General features: G+C 42.2%; 1 protein-coding gene across 3 annotated transcripts in view; it reads right to left on the bottom strand.

Moving 5' to 3' along the window:
- The window catches only part of hecw2b (HECT, C2 and WW domain containing E3 ubiquitin protein ligase 2b), a 77,463-nt gene that overhangs the window by 25,085 nt on the left and 25,302 nt on the right, over nt 1-27,076 (bottom strand). For all 3 annotated transcript variants that reach the window (XM_085265516.1, XM_085265518.1, XM_085265517.1), the window contains 10 exons: nt 17,932-18,074; nt 17,318-17,418; nt 14,517-15,412; nt 14,190-14,331; nt 9,431-9,532; nt 7,582-7,732; nt 7,332-7,435; nt 7,114-7,238; nt 439-624; nt 69-221 (listed from right to left, as the gene is read on the bottom strand). In XM_085265516.1, coding sequence (XP_085121642.1) covers nt 69-221; nt 439-624; nt 7,114-7,238; nt 7,332-7,435; nt 7,582-7,732; nt 9,431-9,532; nt 14,190-14,331; nt 14,517-15,412; nt 17,318-17,418; nt 17,932-18,074 — 2,103 coding nt within the window. The remainder of the gene's footprint in view (nt 1-68; nt 222-438; nt 625-7,113; nt 7,239-7,331; nt 7,436-7,581; nt 7,733-9,430; nt 9,533-14,189; nt 14,332-14,516; nt 15,413-17,317; nt 17,419-17,931; nt 18,075-27,076) is intronic.

The raw sequence follows: 27,076 nt of genomic DNA, 5'->3' as shown, positions 1-27,076 counted from the left end.
GTTATGATTAGAGGACCAATTTAAGTAGCTGTACTTTCTGTTGTCCATGATCGTTACGTGTCCCTTACCAGTCGCCGAGTGGTCACCTCTCCAGCACTGTGGCTGCGCTGGCGAGTCAGGTGTTGGCGGTGAGCGAGGAGGCTCAGCGGCCGAGAGCTTTGGAGAGGCAGCCGGGGGTCAATGAACGTAGTGGCACGGCAGTTATGGTCTACAAAGAAAGGCTAGATGGGTGTGCACACAGATACACATACAAGCTGTCAAGTGTTAATCATTTTTAATTTGATTACAGTTTTTAAAAAGTAAGAAATACTTGACAGAATAAGTGTAGAACAGTTAGATACTATTGAGGATCTGAATACAGTTTAACTGTATTCAGACCCTCAAAAAGTCATGAAATGTAGACATTGGGGCACTGACTGATTACAGTGTCAGCCCTACCTTGCCGGTCTGGTCGTGCTTCATCTCCCAACCCCTGGGCAGCTCCAGCTGTTTGTTAGCAAACATGTTGAGGAAGGCCACCAGGTCCCTGTTGTGCTGGTAGCGCTCAAAGTGATGAGCATCCCGACGAACCTTACTGATCATATGCTTCAGACATGTGTTGGTGGTGAACATGTGGTAGGCACTCTAGAACCAGGAAATAGATTCCAGTAGACAGGAAGGAGATTCAGCACAGAGGAAACACATCAAGAAAAGAGTAAGTTTTAATCAGAATCAGAATCAGAATGGGTTTATTGCCAGATGTTGAGGTTTACAACATTAGGAAATTGCTGCGGTGCTTCAGTGCAGACAATAAGAATTAAAGTGCTATGTAGAAAGAAAGATATGTGCATGCGATATACATGAGATATATACATGAGAATAAGAATTATGAGTGCTACGTAGAAAGATATATACATGAGTGCAGGTGGTGATCAGTGCCAAACATGAAATGATGCAGTGACACAGCGTAGGGTCATGTGTTAGTGGCGGGGACAGTCATGTGGTTATTGTTCATGTGTCCAACAGCAGAGGGGAAGAAACTGTTCTTGTGGCGAGAGGTTTAAGTGCCTTGTGCTACTATTACACTATGTAGTCACTATCGTATGCACACATTTCAGAGGGAAAGCAAAGGGCATGGCTGTTGTGCTTACTACTCACAACCACTACACAATATAGGTGCTGTTTTGTATGAGCTGAAGCTTTGAGTCTGGGATTTGAGTCTTTTGCATGTTACGAAAATACACTATGGAGCCTCTGCAGTTACTACAGTATGTGTGTGAGGCTTTTCTAATGCTGTTAATAACCTAGTAAACACCTTCAGTATGCACCATCAAGTATTTCAAAAGATTACAATTTATTCTATCTATCGCATACATACAACGTTAAATATTTTGTCCATTTTATTTGTATGGCAATGTCAGTCTGTCAGTAAGCCTCAAGTTTGGTCAAATTAAACATGAGAATTCTGCTGAATTCTACTTTTATGCCTCTTAAAGTTTTCAGTTGCAAAATTGTGATTTTTCACAAAATACATGCGTTGTTATGGTTGCTATGCTCTTGGCTTCCAGTGTGCCACTGAAGGTTTTGCAGTCTTCTCTTCATGTCCGAACAACTTCTTGCTACTTGCTCAATTTTCACTCAACTTCCACAAATTATACATCAAAACGTAGGTATTTTTGCTGGCTTTCCGAAAATGTCACTATCATTGTTATGGGATTTATAGAATTTTGGCAAATCTCCTCAGACCAACACAAAGTTGCAAAACTCTCTATAGAAAGTCAATGGAGAGCTTGTTCAAAATCACCGCTTGATTTCTGTAATGAGAGGCATATTCGAATCGTCATATCTCCTTAACGAAGCAAAGTTAAGACATAAGGCTTGTCCCAGTATATCTTCAGACACTCCTGACGCTCACAATTCAAGAATTATTTTCTCACCTATTGCCGTTCTGAAATGAGTTAGACTTGTTTGAGGGTAGGAAATTCGTCCTTCGCTCAGATTTCTTCAGATTTCAAACTCTGGAAATGAACCACTTTTTTCTCTCGTCATATCTTTTCAATGGATTTCCACAGAGACCTGAAAATTTCCATGATTGTTCGCCTGCTGTCTCTTACGGTGAAAGAATGATATTGATACTCCAAATAGATTTAGAGTTAGAAAGCGTTGTTTGAGGGCAAGTCAAGGCAGTTTTTGCTTTGCTCTACTCAGTTATGGTGCATTAGAAATCAAATATCTTTAATAATTCATATTTTAATGATAAATTGTCAACACTGGAAGATTCCCCCATCTCTTCTGAACAAAACGGTGTAAGAATGACCGTTCTAGCCCTTACGGTTAGGAAATTATGGTCATTTGTTTGAGGGGAGTCCTCACTATGAGAAATAGACTGCAAAAATCCTGTGTCTCTCTGTGCTGCATGCACCTGTTTTGGCGGGAAAAAGTACACAGCCTCTCTGATTGGTGGATTCAAATTCAGCAGCTCCCAGGCTGCTTGACTGAGCTAGAAACTTGCTTCTCTCTCCGTGTGTGTGTGTGTGTGTGTGTGTGACAGAGAGAGAGCGAGAGCCTTTTAATGGGATGATCTCATTGTAAGATTCAAATTCAATATATTTAGACTGGGTGACTGAATTGGATCTTGTGTGTGTGTCTCTCTGTGCATGTGTGTTTCCTTATGTGTACATATTTCTGATTGTGTGGCTGTTATATATTTTTTTGCTGATTTTTTTCATTTAACAAGTATATTTGAGGGACCCTCAGCATGTTCAGCATTTTTTCAGCTTTCCATTTTGCTTTTCCAATTTTTCTGTTTAAGTTATTACTATTGTGCTAAATCATACTATTTCTGCTATTTTATAAGATTTGTGCAAAATATAGTATTTCTGCCAAATATAGTATTTCTGATTAATTATAGTTTTTCTACCAAATCATAGTACAGTATTTCTGCTTTTTATAGGATTTTTGCTCAAACATAGTATTTCTACTAAATGTAGTATTTATGCTTAATCATACTATTTCTGCTTTTTATAGGATTTGTGCTTAATATAGTATTTTTCCTAAATTATAGTATTTATGCTTTTTATAGTATTTGTGCTAAAACATAGTATTTCTAGTAAATGTAGTATTTATGCTTAATCATAGCATTTCTGCTATTTTATAAGATTTGTGCTAAATATAGTATTTCTGATTAATTATAGTTTTTCTACCAAATCATAGTATAGTATTTTTGCTTTTTATAGGATTTTTATAGGATATTTATATTGCTTAATATAGTATTTCTGCTTTTTATAGGATTTGTGCTTAATATAGTATTTCTGCTAAATGTAGTATTTATGCTTAATCATAGTATTTCTATATATTTCTGCCAGGTCCCCAGGCAGCCAATCCTCTGTGAGGACTGAGGCATTCAAATTTACATATCAGGGCCTGCACGGCTTCCCAGCCAGCCAATCATATCTGAGGTCTGCCGTTTCTTCTCTCGTCATATCTCAGCGACGGATGTACAGAGAGCAATGAAAATCGTGGTCAAAGTACACCAGAGTCCGCTGATTCACCCAGTACAAGAATTATGCTTCTAGTCCACCTAGTTTTTGAGTTACACAACGTTTTGTAACTCCAAAATACAGCGTTTTTCTCCTCTCACCGCGATCTAATTCTGACTGCTCATCACCCTGTTTTTCCAAGTACCTGCTCTCTTTCCCAGTGGGGCAGTTGGTAATGACACGGGTCTGCAAGCCAAAGATTGTGGGTTCGATTCCACCTTAGTCAACATGTTTTTTTCCCTACAAATTAATACACTATCACAGACCAGTAATTCATATTCATCATTTATTACAATTCTGCAAACTTTTATGATTTTACCAGCTTTTCTAATATGGACCTCACATTCTTGTTAACACTCCATGGCACAAATACTCTTCCCTTTAGGCTCTGTGTATGTATCAATATTTCTCCCATTTTAAAGTATTACTCCTCCATAATTGTATTTCTGTTAAATCAAAGTACTTTTACTACATCTTAGTACTTCTGCTCAATCATAGTATTCCTGCTACTTTTTGGTACTTGTGCTAAATACAGTATTTCTGCTAAATCATACCATTTCTACTTTAATATATTTTTCTTTCTAAATATAGCATTTCTGCTATATAATTGTATTTCTGCTATGTTATAATATTTGTGCTAAACCAGAGTATTTGTGCTAAAACATAGTATTAATTTAAAATGACAATATTCATAGTTCATCACAGTGTCTCTGGTAAATCACAGTATTTCTGCTATGTTGTACTATTTTTCTAAATCATAGTGTTTCTGTAATGCTTAAGTATTTTTGGCTAAATATATTCTTTCTGTTATCTTATACTATTTCACCTAAATTCTTGTATTTTTGAGAAGTTATCATGTTTCTGGTAAGTTACAATATTTCTGCAAAGTTCTGCTATGCTATTGTATTTCTGCCAAGTATTATGTTTCCTCTAAGATATTGCAGTTCTGCTAAGTTATTCCATTTTAGCAAAGTTCCTTTGCTTCTGCAAAGTTTTTACAATTTCTGCAACTTTTCAGCTTTTTCAGCTAGTTTTTGCAGACAGCTTCAGCTTTAAAGCATCCACACTGCATTTTCGCAAGAAATGCAAATTTTTCTAGTTATTATTAATCTCCGATTCTCTTCCACAGAGTGTCTTTGTCGTTTCTTCCCAACCGGTTGCATCAGGTGTCCAGCCCCTCCCAGGTTTCTTCCTATTAAAAGGGAGTTTCTTTCCCACTCTCACCAAAACACTTCCTCAGAGGGGATCATATGATATTGGAGTTATCTATGTTTTCTTTGTATTATTGTAGGTTCTTTGCCTTACAATATAAAGCACCTTGAGGCAACTGTTTTTGTGTTTTCTTGGCTTTATATAAATAAAATTGAATTGAATTGAACAAATATAAGCAAACTCACAAACTGTGTGCAGTTTATTGCATATTGCATCTGCTAGGTGCAGCTGCTGTATTTCACAGGGAGATAAAAGAATTCAAGATAACTTGAAATGATGATGTATGAAGACAGGATACGACAGGATGAAGAGGTAAGGAGTGCTCAGTGGTATTTGATAAACTGCAAATTTAAGGCTTACATGTAATGTCATCATTTTAATTAGCTATTCGTTCTGTATATGTTGCTTTGACAAATTATGTATTTTCATATAGTAAAATGTTCTGCAAAACAAACTAAGGTATTGTACAATGTTGTACTATGGTGAGTTTGAAGTTTTACCGGTTTACAGTGGTTGAGGCGTTCGAGAGTCAGATCAAGTTTTGCAGATATTAGTTTGTATTAAGTTGGTGATACTTAAGAGTTACTCCCTAAATTCAGTATTTATACTACCTGTATTTATTTATACACTGTCCAGTATTAAGACAGTATAAACTGTATAGTGTCAGTGTAGGGGATGGACATCAGCCAGGAGGCATGAAACATCTGCTTGCATCTTGTTGAATTCAGTTGTATGAATCCACAAAAAGCAATAAACCTCAAGCAGCAGCAGGTCAGCTGATCACAGGCTGTACGCCGTGAAAATCTAGTTCACATTAGAAATTATTCATTCATATTGAAATGTTTTAGATTGATCATCAAACAAATTTTAACATGTCTTAAAATGCAGTTTTTAAATGATTTTATTTATTAAGGGAAAACATACACGTCCCTATGTGAAAAAAATGATCTCCCTCTCTAATAACTGCAGGATCGCTGTCCTGCTGCATAACCTAAGTGTATTTGAGCTTCTGATCAATCAGTCTGAAGCCCAAATACTTCTTTAGAGTGTGGCATGATGCATTGCTTTTTAAGATTTTTAAGCTGCTTTACTTTGTCAGCCAGGATCTATTTGAGTGACTTATTGATTCAACAACAACAATAATAATAATAACAATAATAATAATAATTTATTTGAGAGTGTTGATGTGGAAGTATAAAAAAAGGTCAAAAAGAGTTGTGCCATGTCTCTGTGGATCTAGAGAAAGCACATGCTGGGGTGCTGTGGAGGTGATTGAAAGAGGATTTCACGATGCTGGGTCTTTTGACTCAGCGTTTTGAGTTTTAGTTTATTTTGATGTTTATGGTTTATGTTTAAGTTCATTGGGTTTTCTGAGTTCATTTGTTTATTACTTTCCCCGTATGTTTTCAACGCCTCTGTTAAGTCTCCTTTGTCCTTTATGTGTTTCATGGCTGCATGTCTTTTGTTGTCACATCTTTGTTTCATTATGTTTCCTATTTTATTTTGAAGAGGTTCTGTGTTCCTGTGTTTAGCTTTACGTTTCCCCTGTGACGTTGTTATGCTCACTTATCCTCATTATCCTCCTGTGTGTATTAAGTCCGTGTGTTTTCAGTCATTCCTTGTCAGGTCGTCTGCTTTGTTCACGTCATGCATCCAGTTTTTGTCCATGTCTCCATGTCAGGTCCCACGTGCACGGTTTTTTCATGCTTTAATCTTAGTTCACCCAGTTTAATTTATTGTTTAGTTTCACCTTTGCCTTTTGTTTTGTACTTCTTGGCCAGCCTTAATAAACGGCTCATTTTTTGTTATTCCACGTCACGTTTCACATTCTGTTTTGATCTGCATTTGAGTCCTTTTTTGCAATACATACAGTCTGCCTCAGCCAGACTGTGACAGAGGAACTGGACGTCAGGAGTGGCAGAGAGTATGAGGATAGTGGTGAGGTGTCAAGTAAGAGTGACATGGTTTGGGGGGGTTTGGGGGTGGGATTACATCAGGTATTCGCTTTGAGCCCCTTAACTATCCGTGGTTAGAATCATAAACTATGGCAAGCCAAAAGCTGATTCTATTCTTTTGCTTTTATTCAAAATGTTTTTTGAATTTCTGCCAATGAGGAAACAAGGAAAACACTTCTGACTGTCACAGATCACAATCTATTTACATTTTTCTTAAAAAAAAAACCAACTACATTTTCTTTTCTTTTTTTAAATATAACAGAGTAAGGTTAGGGTTATCATCTTTGATGACCTCAAAGGGTTAATAAGTGCGTTGTTTAAAATCCCTTTCTTGAAACAAATAGAATGTGGTCTGTTATAAAAGAAAGACACATGAATGGAAGTAAAAGAATAACAAGAGATAGAATGGAAGTAAAAAGTGTCCATACAGGGTTGGAATGCAGCACAGTGAAGAATTCAGGGCTGGTGAGGAACTTGGCGCTAGGGGACTGAAGCAGCAGGGTTAGGCGAGACCTGGGACTGGACTGTGGCAAATTGCTGTCCCTACGTAGCTCTGCAAAATATACCAGAATCGTCAAAATAAAAAAAAGAAAATCACAGGGGAAGAACATGGATCAGGATTTTGTGCCGTGTAGAAGGGGGCTACCTGGGAATGAGGGTTGCATATCAGTCTCATCAGCTGAAAGCTCATTGGGTAGCTGCTCTTCTGGTCTACTGTCGTTGGTCATTGTCCTACGTATACTTTGATACCTGCAAATTTATGTGTACAGTAACAATTAATGATAATGTTACTAAAAACAAAAAAATGGGAAGTGGCAAATTCATTTCCATTTTTAACTGAAACTTTGGACGAACATCTAGTTTGCGAATCTTCATGTGCATGTTTGTTTTCTGACCTGCGATTTAGCTGTTCCATCTGCTGTATGGAGTTAGACCTCTGAAGAGTTTGTGGGGCCGGGGGTGCGGTTGGACGTTGCCATGTTGTTGTTCTGTTCACGTGGTCCACATAGAAAATGCGACCATGGCTGTCTATGCGAGCCTCCCAATCTGGATCACACACAATGCAACAGAAGAACACATATAGTAGTTCTCCAAAAGATTCTGTTCCTCTGGACGTAGCGTTTCGTGGGAGAAACGTTTCGTCACTCATCCAAGTGATTTCTTCAGTCTGCATCAAGACATATAGTAGCTGTTTTTCATGAAAGAATATAGGTTTCTAAACTAAGGTTTTATGAACAAAAATGACACAGTAGATTATATATAATTATAATCATATATGTATAAAATTTTGGCCTTAAAGTTGCATAACTACTGACTACAATCTACAATCTAGCTGTTTTTAAGATTAAAATACAAAACTGAATCTGTGGCTTATGGGTTTATTACAAATGAGAAATTCTAGCATTTAAAGCTAAGGTTGCAAATTCAAATTCAGTAGCAAATTACACATCTGGAAAATAGTAACACACATTTGTGTCAACTTGTCTAGTCATACATACATGTAATTGGAAAGGCCTATTACAGTATTTTCCACACTGTAAGGTGCACTTAAAATCCTTTAATTTTCTCAAAAATCGACAGCGTGACTTATGTATAAATTCTGGTTGTGCTTACTGACCTCGAACTGATTTTATGTGCTACACGGTGCTCAAATATCTGTCAAAAAATGTTCTAGTACAACTTCGGTAAGCTACGAAGCCGCACTGCTTGATGGATTGCTGGAGCATTACGGCTGCCATAGTCAAGAGCCTTGCGGAAGAATCTGGGTCCAAAACTCCGTCCGCTTCAAGTCCCAAAGTCAAACGAACACTGCAGCATCACTGAGAGTTTAAAACTGTCTGAATTCTTTCATCTTTAATAAAATGATCAGCGTTGCTGCTTTACCAGGTGTAACAATTAAGTTTAACATCCAGGCATCCAGGAAAACAGCATTTATTAACAGAGTTACCAGTTAGCAGGAAGTTAGCTCGCTAGTTTCCACCTAAACATGATGTAGCATGTTCTGACTGAGAGATTTCTGAAAATATTAAAACGTACAGTTCTGCTATCACTTCCAACATAAATGAAGAGCGAAAACTAAACAGCAGTGACGTTTGTAGGGTTACTGAAGTTGGGCTAGCTGGTATATAATGATGTGCTACGTGACCGTAGCGACACAGCTATGTTAGCATAGCATAAACACAGTGAAGCTGGAGGATGAACGCTAACTTTTTTCCACTCGTTAATGGGAGGGTTCCCGATGGTTAGGGATAAATTGCAACGCAGGATGCTGTAAAAGGACCAAACTTCAGTCAGGAGAACAACTGAGACAATCCATCCACAATACGAGGTTAGTCATTAATATACTGCAACAACATGGGAATAGAGCAGCTACCAGAGCATTTAACATTAATGAATCAATAGTACGGAAGTGGAGGAAGCAAAAAGAATGAGTTGAGTAAAGTTTGACTTATCTGACTGCTTTGTTTCACTTTATGCACCTTATAATCCGGTGCGCCTTATGGTCTGAAAGATACGGTATCTAAATTCCTTATCACAGCTCCTGTGCTATATCTTAATAGTTCCTCAAACTGCTTAATCCAGAAGACTTCTAGGGACCCTAGTACCCTATGCATAAACCCTGACTGCTATACTCAATCTTCAAACTTGAAGATATCTGGTAAAGAAAATATGTGTATGCAGTTTCTGTGCTGTATTGTGTACTTTAATGTTCTTTAAAACAGACATATACACACACACACTCACCAGGGGGCAGTGGTTCATCTACTCTCTGGTAGCGACTGATGTCATGGCGAACAGATGGCAGGGAGTGAACAGACTGGTGGCCATTGACCTGTTCTGTGGCACCTGGATAAAAACACATAAACAAGCATCAAAATGAATATAAGAAATCCAAAAAAGTTAATTTTTTTTATAGTCATGGTTCATAACAGCTCTGCTGCTTAATATAATTCAATAACATGAAAAGGTTAAATAAACAAAATTGTTCCCTTTAAAGCCAGTGCATTATTTGTTTTGAATTAAGTGCCACTACAGTCTTTCATTAATACTTCCTGATCGCTCGTTTTTTTTTTTTTTAACAAGGTTATTCATCTTTTGCTGGACTGGACCCCAAATGGCACAGCCATACCAGGCTTGGCACAGAGAAAAACCTATTGACACTTGAAGCACCCATCTGTAGGCAAAGAGCTGAAAGGGGGGTCACTGGTCACCAGTCTGCCCTCCTGTGTGTCTTTACAAATTTCATGTGCATGAATCTCAGGATTTTGTTGAAATGTTTAATAAGCCTATCCATGCACTGCATGAAAAGTTTAGTTTTTGTCAGTGAGCAACACTGTAAGCTGCTATGGAATTACAAGTTAACTCTATACAAAGGTTTTGAGGCAATAGAAGAGAGCTTAGTGTGTAAATCAGGGGTGCCCAATCCCGGTCCTCGAGAGCTACCGTCCTGCAGCTTTTAGATGCATCCTTGTTCCCACACACCCGAATCAAATGAATGGCTTGTTATCAGGCCTTTGCCAAACATGATGGCATGCTGAAGAGGTAATCAAACCATTTGATTCAGCTGTGTTGGAGTAGGGATGCATCTAAAAGCTGCAGGATAGTAGCTCTCGAGGACTGGGATTGGGCAGCCCTGGTGTAAATGAATGAATATCATGATAGTATGGAAGGGCCAACACAGAAACACAATTAAAGTAACACTTTGAAAACATCAGATCGCTACAAGAGAAAACATATTAGGTTCCGTTGAGTGAACGCTGGCGCGCCTGGCTGCTGCTGCCAACCGGTTATTGTTATTATTTTTATTATAATTTCTTCAGATGCTGACAACAATTTGAATCGTACGTTCACACTGCAGGCGAAAGCGCATCAAATCCGACTTTTCTGACCCTATGCGACCCATATCCGATCATGGTATGACAGTGTGAACGGCACAAATCCGATATTTTCAAATCCGACCTGGGACACTTTCGTATGTGGTTCTGAATCCGATACATATCTGATGTTTCAGAAAGCGACTGCTGTTTGCAGTTAGCTCCTAGCATTTCTCGACAGCTCTGCCTCCTTTTTGACTATACGAGTCTGCTGCTTCCTATTTGTGTGACCTGCTCCATATCACCACTGTTTCCAGGCCTCTCAGATCCTCATATTCATCTTACTGTTCTGCCCACGCGTCTCATCACTGTGGGGAACAGAGCCTTCAGTCACTCTGCTCCTCGGCTCTGGAACTCTCTTCCTCCAGCCATAAGAAATATAGACTCTCTTCCCGCATTATTTATATTATATCATTATTATTATTTTTATATCATGCTGGATACTGATGTGGACCGGACAATGTGTTAGGACTGAAAGGATGCCACATTCTTTTAAAGAAAATGATCCACTTATGGAGGGCTGAATTTAAAGACACTCCAAAAGTCCAAGTGAAAAACTGATGCGGCAAGCTAGTTCATTTTGCTGAAATCTTATTGCAGCAACTCAGAAAGGTACCTGACAATGTTGGGGCATGCTCCTAATGAGACGACAGATGGTGTCCTGGGGAATCCCTTCCCAGATCTGGACCAGGGAATCACTGAGCTCCTGAACAGACTGAGGTGCAACCTGATAGCGTCAGATGGATTGAAACATAATGTCCCAATGGTGCTCTGTTGTATTTAGGACAGGTTAACATGTGGGCTGGTCAATGGTAACAGTTCCTTTATCCTCCAGGAACTGCCAGCATACTCTCACCACATTATCCCAGGTATTATCATGCAACAAGAGGAACATAGGACCCACTCCACCAGTGTAGGCACTTAGAATGGTTCCAAGGATTTCATCGTGATGTCAAATGGCAGTTGGAGTCCCGTTGTCTGACTTTTAGAGGTCTGTGCGTCTCTCCATGGACATGCCTCCCCAAACCACCACTGACCCATCATCAAACTGATCATGCTGAACAATGCTACAGGTAGCATCATATTTGGAAATCATGTATCGGTATTTCAGGAGCAGGACCACGCCTCCTAACATGCTCCTTCCAGTTGTTATCTATAAATGTTCCTCAAGTTTGGCAAGCTGTTCATTCTCGTTTACTTGCCCCACCCTCCCTCCTTCCTTGTTCTCAATTCTTTAACTTCTTCACTTCTATTTAGTGCATGAGGATCTGCCAGGCCCGGGAGCCGTCGCCAGTCCCCTTCGAGGCCTTCCCCAAACCGCAGCTCAATACATGTCCAAGCATCACCTTTACCTACCAAAACACTGTCAAACCTAAAATGAGGACGTGGGCCCAGCTAGTGAAGTATAAATATACTCCATGGCTTCTACTGAAGAGAGTTCAGTAGACGACGTGGGCTCTCATGCCACCCTCATAAAGTCTGTTTCTGATTGTTGTCACTGAAATTCACACCAATGACTTGCTGGAAATCCTTTTGTAGGGCTCTGGCAGTGCTCATCCTGTTCCTCCTTGCACAAAGGAGCAGACGCTGGTATTGCCAATGGGTTAGGAACCTTGTATCAGCTGGTTCAGCTCTCCTAGAGTAACTATCTCCTGGAATCACTTCCATGCTGTTGAGACCATGCTAGGAGCAAGCCTTCTGGCAATGGCACATATTGATGTGCCATCCTGGACCGGATGGCAATTTAATACGTCCGTTTCTGTCAGTATGGAATTGACGTATTGATTTCGTATTGAATATGTCATTCCTTTATTGGACTACCTTTGCAAAGTCTGTAGGGTCCAGACATCGACCCTAGCCAAATGCATAACCAGTGAAAAACGGTCCAAAAAGAAATGAGGATGTGGAGACGCAGATAATCGACAAGTAGTTTGATGGTGTCGTACCCTTGTGGGGAGATTAGGACTGTTCTGCCCTGTGTCAGTCTGGATGAATACCTGCTGTTAGTAGCTCCTTTACTTGTCCTGCCAGGTCATTGAGTGCTGTTAGTATAGAGGTAGAGGCAGTAGAGGGGCACTATTTGTGATCAACTATGAAAAGGTCACTATTGTGACCTTTAACTTTTGTGATAATTAGACCAATTAAAGTAAAAAGATGAGTTTTGGTGCAGTTTTTGGTGCATAAATACTACATGCAATAGTGAGCAGACTGTTGTGTATTGAAATGTATAATATAATGCCCTGTATACTCATAATGGTAATAGGGGTAGCATGAGGATTGGGTTGGGGCCTTTCTGTATGGAGTGTGTATGTTTTCGTCATGGCTCCTCCCACAGTCCAAACATATGCAGTAAGTGGAGTTAGTCTGTCTTCATGCATGCTCAATCATCCAGTTAAGGAAATCAGTTAGTCGGTGGTGCTGGTGTCATTCTGCAGATGTTTATAAGGTTGGGGAAACCTTCAGTCAGCTGAAACTGAAGAACCGATGATTCTAAATTGTCCATAGGTGTGAATGTGGAACATGACTACGGATGATGTCTGTCTGTGTTGACCCTGCGACAGACTGGCGATCTGTCTTGGGTGTACCCCACCTGTAATCTTATCACAACTTGGATAGCCCTCCCATAGCCCCAAAGTTTGATAAGTGGAAAGAGAATGCATGGATGGATGGAAGCTTAATAATTATAAAAATAAGAAGAAGAAGAAGAAAATATTTGTGTCTGGAGTTGAAATGGTCAAAAGAACATTTGGTTAAACTTTTGCTCAGTGCCTTGGATATGGGTTTTTACATATGGATTTGTTGATCTGGTTAGATGTGCAAAGGTTATGTTAAACTTTCACATTGTTACACATGAAACCACTCACATTTAATGTAAAAAATATAATTACTATAATCATTAAAAGATCAGGCTGAAAATCTGAAATGTCCTGATATACATGGCCAAGGTTTTTATTTTTAAAAATGCATTTCTTACACTCTACATACTTGAATAATATGTAATGCCTGGATGAATTAAACTCCTCTGGTATGGACAGATCTATTGCTCAAGATAGCTGCATTACAGAAGCAGAAAAATTATTCAATATGTTGTTAAAGAATTAGGTTTGTTACACATGAGGATAAAACTACAGCAGAATGTTAAGACTTGTATTCTTGTTCTTACAGTATGTGAACAATGTGGACCCAAAACAGTACAAACAGAAAACTGCGTAACATGATGACGAGCAGACAAAAGCTGAGGGTACAAATAAACATGGAGACACTTGCAGAAAGTGAACATACAGGTGCAAGCAACTGGGAGATCGTGGCTGAGGAAAGTAGAACTGAATAAAACACGTAAAAAAAACTATCAAAATAAAACAGCAAATAACATACGAAGGAACAGTTATAACTATAAAACCTGAAGACTAAACAGAGTATAAAAAGCAGACAAAACCTGCAACCGGAGATTTGCACAATCAAATGAAAAACTATGAGTGAAAACAAAAGGAGTCCTTTGAATGTATTTGGTACTCCTGTATTTTTTCTGTTTCTTTTTGTATACTTTATATAATAAAAATGAAATTGTGTTTGAAACTTTTTTTCAGTGCCTTTAGCAAAACTTTGAAACTTTTTGTGACAGAACCTACCAGCTTTAGATGTCATGCTTCTTCCTTGCTCAGCCATGCAGGTGGATAGCGAAGGTGGTGCTGGCCCATTTGCCTCACTGCTTGATGGCTCCCCCGGTTCCTCCTCTGCCTTTGGAACAACTGCTTTTCTTGTTCTCACTTCCTGAAAAAAATGAGAGAGGAAACATGCAGGGGTGAAGCTTTGTCAAAGCTCTTGTCAAGATGACAGTGATTGTCAGCAATGAACTATTGATAATTTATAGTTTCACTTCAGCTTTTAAAGGTAATCTGCCACATGTAGAACCAATATTAAAGAGGGATGATGCTCCTAAAGTCACAGTGCCTCACCTGAATGGGTGAAAGAGGACCAAGTGAGGGATTGCAGTGTACTTCTGGGTTTTTCCCAGTCCTGATGCTGTGCTCCTGACTTGGACATTCCCCTGGAGATTCTCCAGATCTGACTTCAGCTGCCTCAGCCCTTGATACCTGAGATGAGTTGGAAGCTGTAGCAGTTTCTCCAACAACCTGTGCAGCCATTGTTCTGGCAGCTTCTTCAATTCTATCTGCTGATTGTCGTGTCTGTATTGGGAGTGCAGCAGCACCTTCTTGTGCTCCTGCTCCAGCTTCAGGCCCTGCAGTGTTGGCTCCAGACTGAGCACCAGCAGAAGAACCTGCCTCTCCCGTGGCCTGAACTCCAGGCCCTGCCTCACATGAGCCCTGTGACTCGCCTTTTGAACCACTGCTCCCCTGTGGAGACTCAGGTGTAGCTGAGTTGGTATTCTGCTGTGTCTTTGTTTCCAGCGATTGATCCCAGTGCTGCCCAGCTCCTTCCTCATCCTCATCTGAGTCAATGTGTAGCATGGCACTGAGCCGTGTGTCTGTGGGAAAGCTGGAGCTGAGCTTTGGTAATGGCCCTGCTGCAGGTCGGTCCCCAATGCTCCTGGGACCTTCGAGAGAATCTAGGTAGTCATTAAGTGACACCTGCCTTTGGGTGAAGCTGCCAAGAGCCACAGGAAGCAGATTCACCTCTCCCACTTGCCCAGGCTCCTGCCACACACTGTCATCGCCATAGTAACATGAACCATTAACATATAAGGAGCCCTCATCAGAACCAATGCGAGAAGGTCCACATGTAGCACCTAAAGACGAGGAGAGCTGATGGAGATCTTCGTCGTCAGAGGGACTCCCAGGGTCACCATTCATCACACCACCCAGGATCGTTCCCAGAGGGTCTGGCGAAGCTTCTAGAGCAGAAAAGAGGATGGATGAGAAGGACAGGATGTGACAACTGAGAGATAAATAACGTGTGCTTTCATGACATGTTAGCAGAACAAAAACAACACCTCCCACTTCCTCGTCTTCTTCTGGCTGTTTCTGTTAGGGGTTGCCACGGGGGAACATCTTATTCCATCTCGCTCTATCTCTAGCATCCTCCTCTGTCACACCAATTGTTTGCATGTGCTCCTTCACAACATCCATGAATCTTCTCTGTGGTCTCTGTGGGTGCTGGTCACGCCCAGAGAAAACCTTAGCATCTTCAGCTCTGTCACCTCCAGCTCGGCCTCGTGTCTTTTTGTCACTGTCTCCAAACCACTCACCGTGTAGACCAGGTTTCGCTACAATCTTCTAAACGTACTCTTTCATTCTTGCTGCTATTGTAACAAATCACACCGTGACACCCATCTCTATACACTCCACTCTGCTTGCCCCTATCTTGTTCACCGCTCTTGTGTACTGTCCGTGGCTTTGGAAGGTTGACCACAGGTACTTGAACACACCCTGCTCCTCACTATTACGCCTTTCTTATTTACACACATGTATTTTATCTTGTTTTCACTGACTTTCATTCCTCTTCTCTCCACAGCATGCCTCCACATGCATGTGGCATGTGGATCTTGGTCATTTTTTTGGCATGTTTTTATGGCCCTCGCAGTGCTTTTGTTTTTACATTTTGCAACACACCGCTGCTGCCCAGAGTTCCACAGGAACTCAAGAGGAGACATCAGGCCAGAGCAAGAGTTAAAACAAGGAGAAGGGAATATAAATCCCCTGTTCCATCAGTCATCATAGGGAATGTGAGGTCTCTGACTAATAAGATGGAGCTGATAAAACATCAGAGGCAGTATTGGGAGGCAGCTTATTATGCATGGAGGCATGGCTGCACTCAGTGCCACCGGCTTCGTCATCTGGCTTTTTCACTGCTCGGGCCAACAGAGAGGCCAAGCTGAGCAGTTAGAGGAAAGGTGGAGGGATTGCAGTGTTTATTAATGAAAGGTGGTGTATTCCAGGATATGTTACTGTGAAGGAACATCTCTCCTCACCTAACGTTAAACTTTTAGCTGTCAGTGTGCGCCCATATTATTTATCGCAGGAATTCTCCTCCACTATATTAACTTTTTTTTGTACCACCATCAGCTAATGGTGCAGCAGCGTGTAACATCATACATGCAACTGTTGATGGCCTATAGTGTAAACACACAGAGGCATTGATCACCATCAGTGGTTATTTTAACCATGTCAGTCTAGACTCCACTCTGCCAACTTTCCAGCTGCATGTGGACTGTAAAACACAGGACAAACGAACAGTTCTCTCTACAACTTCTGTTCCCTTTCAGTCGATTCACTCGGTACAACACATAAGGCTGGGACATATATACACGTCCCGCAGAGCAGCCACCGAACTGGAATCGGACCACCACCACCTTAGTGTGCAGCAGACCAAGCAGACAGGACAGTATGAGCCACCGAAGGGGCTGTAACATCCAATCGATAAAACCAAAGCAAACCAAAGTGTGCGAGTGAAAGTTCATATCCACAGACTCAATGGGTTCAAACGGGGGCTACAAACGGCCTCCAGCACCAAAGATAAGTCCCAAGCAGGGACACTGGACTTAAGCACAGGTCTCAGCCAGCGAACCCCTTTCAGAAAACATATGGCAAGGGGATGTGCACCTGGTGTCACCCCATCAAAGCCAACATGACAAGCAAATATAGCCGCTAGACAGACCTTAACTGTTGAAAATGAAAGGCCCGTATTCAGCAGCTCCTGCAGGAATGTCAAAACATCCACAATAGAGCACTGAAATGAGTATGGAGGTCCTGGCACCATTGCTCGAAGGCTCACCATTTGTAAGCGTACACATACACACCTTCTTGTCCAGCTGAAGTGATGTCCACTCTGAACATAAGCTGCCCGCTCACATGGTCCATAGGAAGACGACGACACAGGCTGTAGCTGACTGTCTGATCACTGCACACACATAAACAATTGTTTTGTCCCTACTGACAAACACCTACTAGCATTTCAATACGGTACAGAAAACAAGCTCTCTTTCCTCAGCACACTGATCTCAATTCAATCAACAATCTGCATCAACTACATTCTGCTGATTTATATGCAGTTTTCCACAATGGGGAATTTATTGGTAATTTCTGTGCAACTTGCCTGGAGACTGACAATTGTTGTTAACACTGCACAAACTGTATGCCATCATTGCTTACTTAAATTAATGCCTGACCAGAAAGCTGGTTGGGAATTATGGATAGGTACTGACTGAACTACATAACTACTACCCTCCAGAGAAGGTTGCTCTTTCTGTCTTAAAGAACAACCTTCTATGAAAGAAACGTAAAAAAAAAGTACAACACACGTGACACCGTCACTGACGCTGAGTCTGACTGACTTTCCTTGCACAGTTGTTTTGTCCTTTACCTGTTTTTGGTTCTGAACCCATCTCATGTTTGGCTCTGCGTGCCAACTTACTCAGCAGCTGGCCGTTCCAGAAGTCTCCGGATGGGGATGATCAGCTGGCCCAGGAAGCGCTTGATGATTGGCCGGCTCTTGGCAAACTTGTCCTTCACCTCAATCTCCAGCACATCAGTTATCAAAGCCACAAATGTATATTTCTAAAGAAAGAGTAAATAGCAAAATGCTGGAAAGTTTAGTATATTTATACAGTTTTGCTTGCATTACATAAAGTTAATTATTGACTCTGCCCAGTGACTCTACCTGGCCTACCACTTCTCAGTTGCTGTCGTTCCTAATCATTTCTACTAACAGTTGACTGCAGAATATTTACAGTGGGGCAAAAAAGTATTTAGTCAGCCACCGATTGTGCAAGTTCCCCCACCTAAAATGATGACAGAGGTCAGTAATTTGCACCAGAGGTACACTTCAACTGTGAGAGACAGAATGTGAAAAAAAAATCCATGAATCCACATGGTAGGATTTGTAAAGAATTTATTCTGGTCGATTCTAGCACCAGTTTTCTACAGAACGTTGTTGGAAATTAAAGAAAAGGGCAGACTTCCATCAAATATGAATTCTGCAAACATTAATCTCCTGCTAAAACCAGGCAAAGACCCTGTATATCCCTCAAGCTATCGTCCAATATCCCTTATAAATGTAGACCTTAAAATAATCTGCAAAGCTCTCTCAAAGAGACTGGAGAAAATAACCTCCCTCTTAATTCATCCTGACCAAACTGGTTTCATAAAAGGCAGGCACTCATCAACAAATACACGTAGATTACTTAATTTGATAGACTACTCATACAGTAAAAACCTAGAAACTACAATATTCTCTTTAGACGCAGAAAAAGCATTCGACAGAGTTAACTGGAAATTTCTATTTGCAACTTTACACAAATTTGGTTTTGGATCCTCTTTCATAAACTGGTTAAAAATATTATATAATTCCCCAACAGCTTGTGTTAGAACAAATGACCAGACATCCTCCAGCTTCTGTCTCTTGAGGGGCACCAGGCAGGGATGCCCACTCTCCCCTTCACTATTTGCAATTTTTATTGAACCACTAGCAGCAGCAATTAGACAGAATTCAGTAATTAAGGGCATAAAATGCAAGAACGTGGAACATAAAATCAGCCTTTATGCGGATGATGTGTTACTCTTTCTCCAAAATTCACAAACCAATATCTCTGGGGTGATTGAATTGATAAACTCTTTTGCAAGAATATCAGATTACTCAATTAACTGGTCAAAATCTACAGTCCTACCGATTAATTGCTCCTTCCATAATTCCTCTTCTACACCACTGCAATCGGGAAATATAAAATATTTAGGTATTAATGTTTCTCCCAAGCTTGCAGATCTAACTAAATTAAACCATATCCCACTTTTAAAGAAGGTAGAAGATGATCTGGCTAGATGGAAATGTCTACCCATATCACTCATGGGAAGGGTTGCCGCTATAAAAATGATGGTCTTACCAAAAATAAATTATTTATTCTCAATGATCCCAACTAAACCGCCACAAGATTGGTTCAGATCTCTAGATTCATGTATGTCCAAATTCCTTTGGAAAAATAAACCCCCACGTATAAGCTTAAAAACACTACAAAAGACCAAGGATAAAGGAGGACTAGAACTGCCTAACTTTCAGCACTACTTCTTAGCCAACAGGCTTCAGTTTATCTCAGGATGGCTAAAACACACCCTCTTAGATGAACCTTGGCTAGATGTAGAACAAGCACTCTGCAATAATCTAGAGATCTCAGACCTACCATTTATCAGCTCAAACATCCAACGACATGAATGCTTTAAAAGCATCAACATCAGCTCTTCTCTGACAGCATGGTGGGAGTTTCTAAAATTGACGGCGTCTTCATTAATCCCATGCAAACGTACACCTATCTGGAACAACCCTGACATATTACAAAACAATAATATGATAAACTTTTCAGATTGGAGTGATAAAGGAATCAAATATTTAGAACATATACTAGAAGGAACAGAATTTATTTCATTTGACGGACTAGTTACACAATATGGGATCAACAAGAAAAGATTTTTAGAATATCAACAAATTAAATCCATAGTAAAAAAGAAATTTAAACCAGGTCAAGTTGAACTACAAACACCACCAAGTGTGGGTCAATTTCTTACTCTTAAAACCCCCAAATTACTATCCAAAATATACAGAATGCTTTCTAAAACAGATGAATCAATATCACTTCCTATTGCAAAATGGGAAGCGGATTTATCAGTTAACTTAGACCTAAACTTCTGGTCTCAGATTATCTTAAAAACCTTTAATCTAATTAGAAATCCCAGTCTTCAATTAATTCAATACAAAATATTACATAGAGTGCACTATACAGGTCATCGGATGTTCAAGATGGGCTTTACGTCTACCAACAACTGCTCACACTGCCAAACCAATTCACCGGACAATTATATCCACGCTCTTTGGTTCTGTCCACCAGTTCAGAAGTTTTGGCGCGAGATATGTGAAGACTTATCAAAGTGTCTGAAATGTAACATTCCAACTTCCCCCTTAGTGTGTTTGTTGGGCAGCTTAGATAATGTCACTTCAGAAAAGAATATAGCCCATATGATCTTCACTGCCCTATGCATAGCCAAGAAAACAGTCCTCATGAACTGGAAAAATAAAAATAATCTTAATTCTAACCAATATAGAAATTATCTATTAGATTACATTAGTCTTGATACAGCCTCTGCCACCACATCAGATCAATTGCTCTGGGCTCCTTTGATCAGCTCCATCACCTAGTGGGGGTGGGGGGTCATAGTTTGGTCCCGCCTTCATTGTTGTGATTGGTGTGGGGGTAGGGACAGGCTTAGGGCGTCGGGGGGTTCCCCGGAGGCATCTTCCTTGGGGGGCTCAACCCGGGGTAGCGGTCATGTCCGGTTAGGGGCTCTGTTGGCTCTCAGGTGACTGTTTCCTCGCGGCTGCGTGCAGCGGGGCTAGGGGAGGGTCTGTGCTGACGGACGTGGGTTACTGACCTGGTAGCCTGGCTGCCCCTGGGTGGGTCCGGGATGGGCGTGAGGTTCTGGGGGCGCTCCGTCTCTGGGCTGGGACCCGGACCGGGCCTCGGGGGCTTGGGTCCTGGTTGGTGTGTTGCCGGGGTTGTGGGCGGGTGGGTGCATGGGGGCCCAGCCCTGGAGCAGGGTGCCGCCGGTGCATCGAGCCACCTGGGGGGCTCTTCAACTGGTGGGGGAGATTGTCACATCTTGCAGGAGCTCTCCTCTCCTCAGGAGCTCCCTCTGCAGGAGGGGGAGATACAGGAGAGGTGGAGGAAGATCTCAGCCTGGGTGTTTATTGTCTTATGTAGTCTGGAAGATGAGTGGATGGTGGGGTGGGTGCAGTTTTCTCTGTGGTGGGGTTGGGTGGACTGTCCCGGGCTCTGTGGGGCCGGGCGGCGCTGCTGCGCTGGGCCCCGGTCTGGATGGGCCTGGGCCCCCTTTCCCTGGCGGGTCGCGGAGTGTGGGGGTGCCTACTGGGGTCAGCGGGGGAGCTGGCCCCAGGGAGGGGTCACTTGCCCCTCCCTTCCTTCCCTCCCCATCTCCAGCTGCCTCCCTCTTCCCGCTCCACCACAACCACCCACACATGCAGGGCCTTGGAGTAGGGGTATGTCACCAGGGTGCAGAGGAGGCTACCCCCCCCCCCCCCTCTGTCCCCTTCTGGCTGCCTCTGCCTCAATTTTATCCCACAACTTAGACATTCACATTACTCACACTCTCATTACACATACATATAGGATCTTGGGGGTGGGCACGATACACGGAGTCCAAAGTACCATCAGGGTGTACACCCCACCCCTGGCATCGTTGCCCACCTCTCAATTTTAAATACACGTAGACATTGAGGGCTAGCAGGAGGGACCATGCGCTTACCTGCTGCTCTCTGGCAGGTAGCTCCATGCCCTCCTGGGTTTTAAATGCACCTTAAAACACACATGCATCAACATTACAATGAGCGGGTGGAGGGAGGTTTGGAGTCTTCTCTCACCCCCATTCTCTGCGACCTGCTGGAGCAGGGGGGGCTAGGAGGAGGAGTTGGCCGTCCGACTGCGGTCTGGAGTGTGGAGCCTTCCTGCTGCTGCGGAGTCGGGGCGGTCTGCCTCCCCCCACCGCAGGGAAAAGGGAAACACCACCTGGGTCTGGGTGCAGTTCCCCCCTCCAGGGGCGGGGGCACCTAGACCCGGTTTGTAGAGTACGCTTGGGGAGTGTGATCGTGTGTACAACGTCTCTTTATGTCTGTCTCCACGTTGGTTGAGTGTGGAGTAAGTGCATATGAGCGCATGAGGGTGGGAATGGATGTTTGTATCTGTGTGTGCCTGTATGTCTGTGTCTATATGTCAGGTTGGGTGTCAGGCGCCACCTCTCTGGGGACATCTCAGGCCCTCCAAGGTTTGGAGGCCTATCTCCCCCTACCACCACTTCCCCTGCCAGTGGCGGACCCCCTCAGACATCGGTGCGTTGGTGGTTCTTTGTGTTCGGGGATGGGCGTCCAGGTACACACCGGCTCACTCCTTGGCGGCCGCTTATCGGGGCCTGGAGCCTGGGGCTCGCTCGGGCCACTTCGGAGGTGGGGTGCCCCCGGCCTCTCGGCCTGGGGCTCGGTCACTCAGGCGCAGCTGGCTGCCGGCGGAGCTCACGGGCGCGTCACTGCAACTCCCCCTGGCTTCTGCTCCGCGGCTGCTGAGTGAGCCCTCATCTGGGGCTCTCCTCAGCTCTTTCTGGGACAGTGGCGCGGCTGCCCCTCTGTTGGTCTTCCTTGGTCTCTTGTGTTCTGGGGGCCTCTGGATGTCTGGAGTTTTGATCTCCTCCACACCTGCTTCACGCCCTGGAGGACGGGGCTGTGGCCCCCCCACACCCTCTAGCAGATTATTACATGAAGGAACCTTTTAAAAACAACAAGCGTGTCCATGCTCACAGGTGTACACACGGGTGATCACACCCACAAACTACACCCTTTTTGGCTCCTACCTCAAAGCACACTGTGTTCTGTTGATCTTATGTGCTGCACAATAATGTTTAATATTTAGTATTTACTGTCATATTCCCATATATCATTGTGATGTTGTTTATTCTATTACTCTTGTTCTCTTCTGCTTGCTTTCTTTTTTCTTTCTCAGCAGGTGACCCAGGTGATTGATATATGCATTTTTTTTTCTCTGCCCGTTCTGTTGGTTTTTGTCTTTTGCCCTTCTCCCCCGTCCCTCTTCTCAGCTGTTTCTCTTTCCCTCTTTCTTTCTCCCCTTCTTTCCCCCAGTCAAGTCTGTCCCGTATTCAGTAAGTGAAAATAAAATAAACAATAAAAGGTGAATCAAATGGACCATTACGGCAAGGCTGGGATGATCAGTTTGGTAAAGTAAATCCGTTGGGCATCTTTCTTTGCCTTTAGACAACAATTCTGATGCAAAAGAGCCAAACGGGACAGGCCAAAAAAAAAAAGAAAAAAAAAAAATTTATTGGTAAATCAGGGTGGAAAATAAGTATTTGGTCAATAACAAAAATACAACTCAATACTTTGTAACATAACCTTTGTTGGCAATAACAGAGGTCAAACGTTTACTATAGGTCTTTACCAGGTTTGCACACACAGTAGCTGGTATTTTGGCCCATTCCTCCATGCAGATCTTCTCGAGAGCAGTGATGTTTTGGGGCTGTCGCCGAGCAACACGGACTTTCAACTCCCGCCACAGATTTTCTATGGGGTTGAGGTCTGGAGACTGGCTAGGCCACTCCAGGACTTTCAAATGCTTCTTACGGAGCCACTCCTTTGTTGCCCGGGCGGTGTGTTTTGGATCATTGTCATGTTGGAAGACCCAGCCTCGTTTCATCTTCAAAGTTCTCACTGATGGAAGGAGGTTTTGGCTCAAAATCTCACGATACATGGCCCCATTCATTCTGTCCTTAACACGGATCAGTCGTCCTGTCCCCTTGGCACAAAAAAACAGCCCCATAGCATGATGTTTCCACCCCCATGCTTCACAGTAGGTATGGTGTTCTTGGGATGCAACTCAGTATTCTTCTTCCTCCAAACACGACGAGTTGAGTTTATACCAAAAAGTTCTAGTTTGGTTTCATCTGACCACATGACATTCTCCCAATTTTTTCACACCAAGCTGCTTGCCTATTGTAGATTCACTCTTCCCAGTCTGGTGCAGGTCTACAATACTTTTCCTGGTGTCCTTCGAAAGCTCTTTGGTCTTGGCCATGGCGGAGTTTGGAGTCTGACTGTTTGAGGCTGTGGACAGGTGTCTTTTATACAGATGATGAGTTCAAACAGGTGCCATTCATACAGGTAACGAGTGGGGGACAGAAAAGCTTCTTACAGAAGACGTTACAGGTCTGTGAGAGCCAGAGATTTTCCTTGTTTGAGGTGACCAAATACTTATTTTCCACCCTGATTTACGAATAAATTCTTTACAAATCCTACCATGTGGATTCATGGATTTTTTTTTCACATTCTGTGTCTCACAGTTGAAGTGTACCTCTGGTGCAAATTACTGACCTCTGTCATCATTTTAAGTGGGGGAACTTGCACAATCGGTGGCTGACTAAATACTTTTTTGCCCCACTGTAGTAGCAAGTAAATTTCTCAACTGAAATATTGCACAGGTGCCATTCTATCACAGTACCACACTGGAATTTACTGGAATGACAGTATTACATAGCTGGCATGGTGGATTCAAACAGAACAAAGTAAAAAAGCTGCTTCAAAATGAAAACAGTGAAGGGAGAAAAGAAGAGGACAAAGCAAGGATTAACCTGGGACAAGGATTTACAGAGTTTTAGGATTTAAGGGGCTTAAAAACAGAAACCCAGGAGTTATCATCTAACTGATGGCTAAGTAACAAACCATGCCATATATATATATATATATATATTAGGGGTGCAACGATACACAAAATTCACGGTTCGGTTCGGTTCGATACTTTGGTGTCACGGTTCGATATTTTTTCGATACAAAAAAATGTTCAAGCATTTTTAATTTGTCATTTATTAAAATTATAAATATATATTTTAACTCAAAAGTACAGTTTTTAAATTTAACCCTAACCCTTGTGCGTGTTTTTTATTTTGACAGCGAATGCACACCTGCGGACCACTTATGTGCACCCCTGGTTATTTAGCTCGTCATATTGCAGCCACAGAAATTATTTTGTCCATGAAACCATAAAGCTGCACTTTCTTTTTGCCTTATAGTCTGATTTGTCATAACTTGTCCGTTTTGTGGTAAGCTTTTCTTTGGCTGTCACTTCTTCACCCTGACCTGTCTTATTTGGCTCAGCAGAACTGAAATGCTTTTACACACTCACTGCATGGGGCTAGACGGCCAACACGTTAACGAGCTAACTGCGCTAACACACTAGTTCACACCAATGTAATTGAGCATTGCATGGCACATCCAACATACTGTTTTACTTTAGTCCATGACGCGCTTACCTTCAGGGTCATACGTCACATGAAAACCAAAATAATTCCAAACGCCAGATCTGAATGAGAGTGGGGGAGGTCCATGTTAAAAGTAGAGGTTAACTTCTGTCTCGCTAGCTTGCCCTGCTCTCTTCCTCCTGACTATGCTGTCTGTGTTGAGCGCTCAGTGGATCTGCGCTGGACAGTGCAGCCTAGGCGGAGTAGTCGAACGCAGATTCACTGAGCGCTCAACACAGACAGCATCGTCAGAAGGAAAATTGATAAAATAAATTACAAATGTTGTATTGTTCGATACATATGCGTACCGAACCGAAAGCACTGTATCGAACGGTTCAATATCGATACGAATATCGTTGCACCCCTAATAAATAAATATATATATATATATATATATATATATATATATATATATATATATAGAGGGAGGGAGAGAGAGAGAGAGAGAGAGAAATATAGAGATAGATAGATAGATAGATAGATAGATAGATAGATAGATAGATAGATAGATAGACAGCTAGATATAGATATAGATATAGATATATAAGACCCTAGAACACTTCTAAAATTTTTCTGTTGTTTTTATGGTTGCAACGCTGCAGCTATCCATTAACCCATGTTGTTCTGCTTATAAAATTCAGGGTCACAAGTATTGTTTTATGTGGTTGCATGTGGTGTGCTGACCTTTGTTAAGCTGATAGAAACGATGCTTTTGAAAGTACCTGCCACTTAAAAAACTCATGTCATGCTTGCACTTCTTTTGTAGTGCTAGCTAGATGCTGAAGTACCTCAACTGCCACTTATGGATATTAACACTCGTTACCATGTTGTGCCAATGAAAAACACCGGCCCATGTTAACCCCTGACCTTGGCATACAGTTCTGTCTCTTTCATCTCTTTCTATGCGACATCCCTTACTGATTGATACACCATTAGGATGTATGATTAGGAACATAAAATAACTCCTCTCAGATGTGTTCAACCGAAAGTAACAAGCCTGTTTTGAAAATGTAAGGAGTACAGATATTTACTTCAAAACGTAGGGAGCCTCCCTTTTTTCCGCTTCATCACACCAAGACACATGCAGGGCCTTGGGTACAGGTGTGTCAGTGAGGTGCAAGGGGGCATTCCTCCTCTGTCTCCTTCTGGCCAACTGTGCCTTAATTTTATTCCACAGCTTAGACATCCACATTACTTACACACTCATAACACATACATGGGCTCTTGGTAGGGGCGGTGCTGACAGCAGCTGCTTCCTGGCAGAGAGTACCATGCCCCTCCCATGTTTTTAAAATGCATTTTAGGTATGGGGTCTTCACACCCCGGTTCTCTGTTCGCCATCTGGGGTCTGGGATGCTGGGCTTCCGTGCTGCTGCAGGACCGGGCGCGGTCTGCTTGTCTCCACCCCAGACCAAAGGGAAACATCTCCTGGGTCTGGGGGCGGATTGGCCCTCTGGGTTTGCCCCTCTGGATCTGGAGGTATAGAGTACGTTTGGGGAGTGTGAGTGTGTGTACAGTGTTCATTTCTGTTTGTCTCCATGTTGGGCGAGTGATGAGTATTTGTATATGTGTGCATGAGGGTGTGAATGCATGTTTGTGTCTTAGTGTGACTGTTTGTTTATGTTTATGTGTCAGGTCGGGTCTCCATCTCTCTGGGAACATCTTAGGCCAACCCAGGTGTGGCAGCCCATCTCCCCTCACCA

The sequence above is a fragment of the Mchenga conophoros genome, linkage group LG23, assembly GCF_057382185.1.
Source record: "Mchenga conophoros isolate Kocher_MC1m ecotype Shallow Benthic linkage group LG23, M_conophoros_male_GT1.1, whole genome shotgun sequence".
Lineage (NCBI taxonomy): Eukaryota > Metazoa > Chordata > Actinopteri > Cichliformes > Cichlidae > Mchenga > Mchenga conophoros.
Note: the sequence above shows the minus strand (reverse complement) of the source record. Positions and strands in the feature narration are given on the sequence as shown.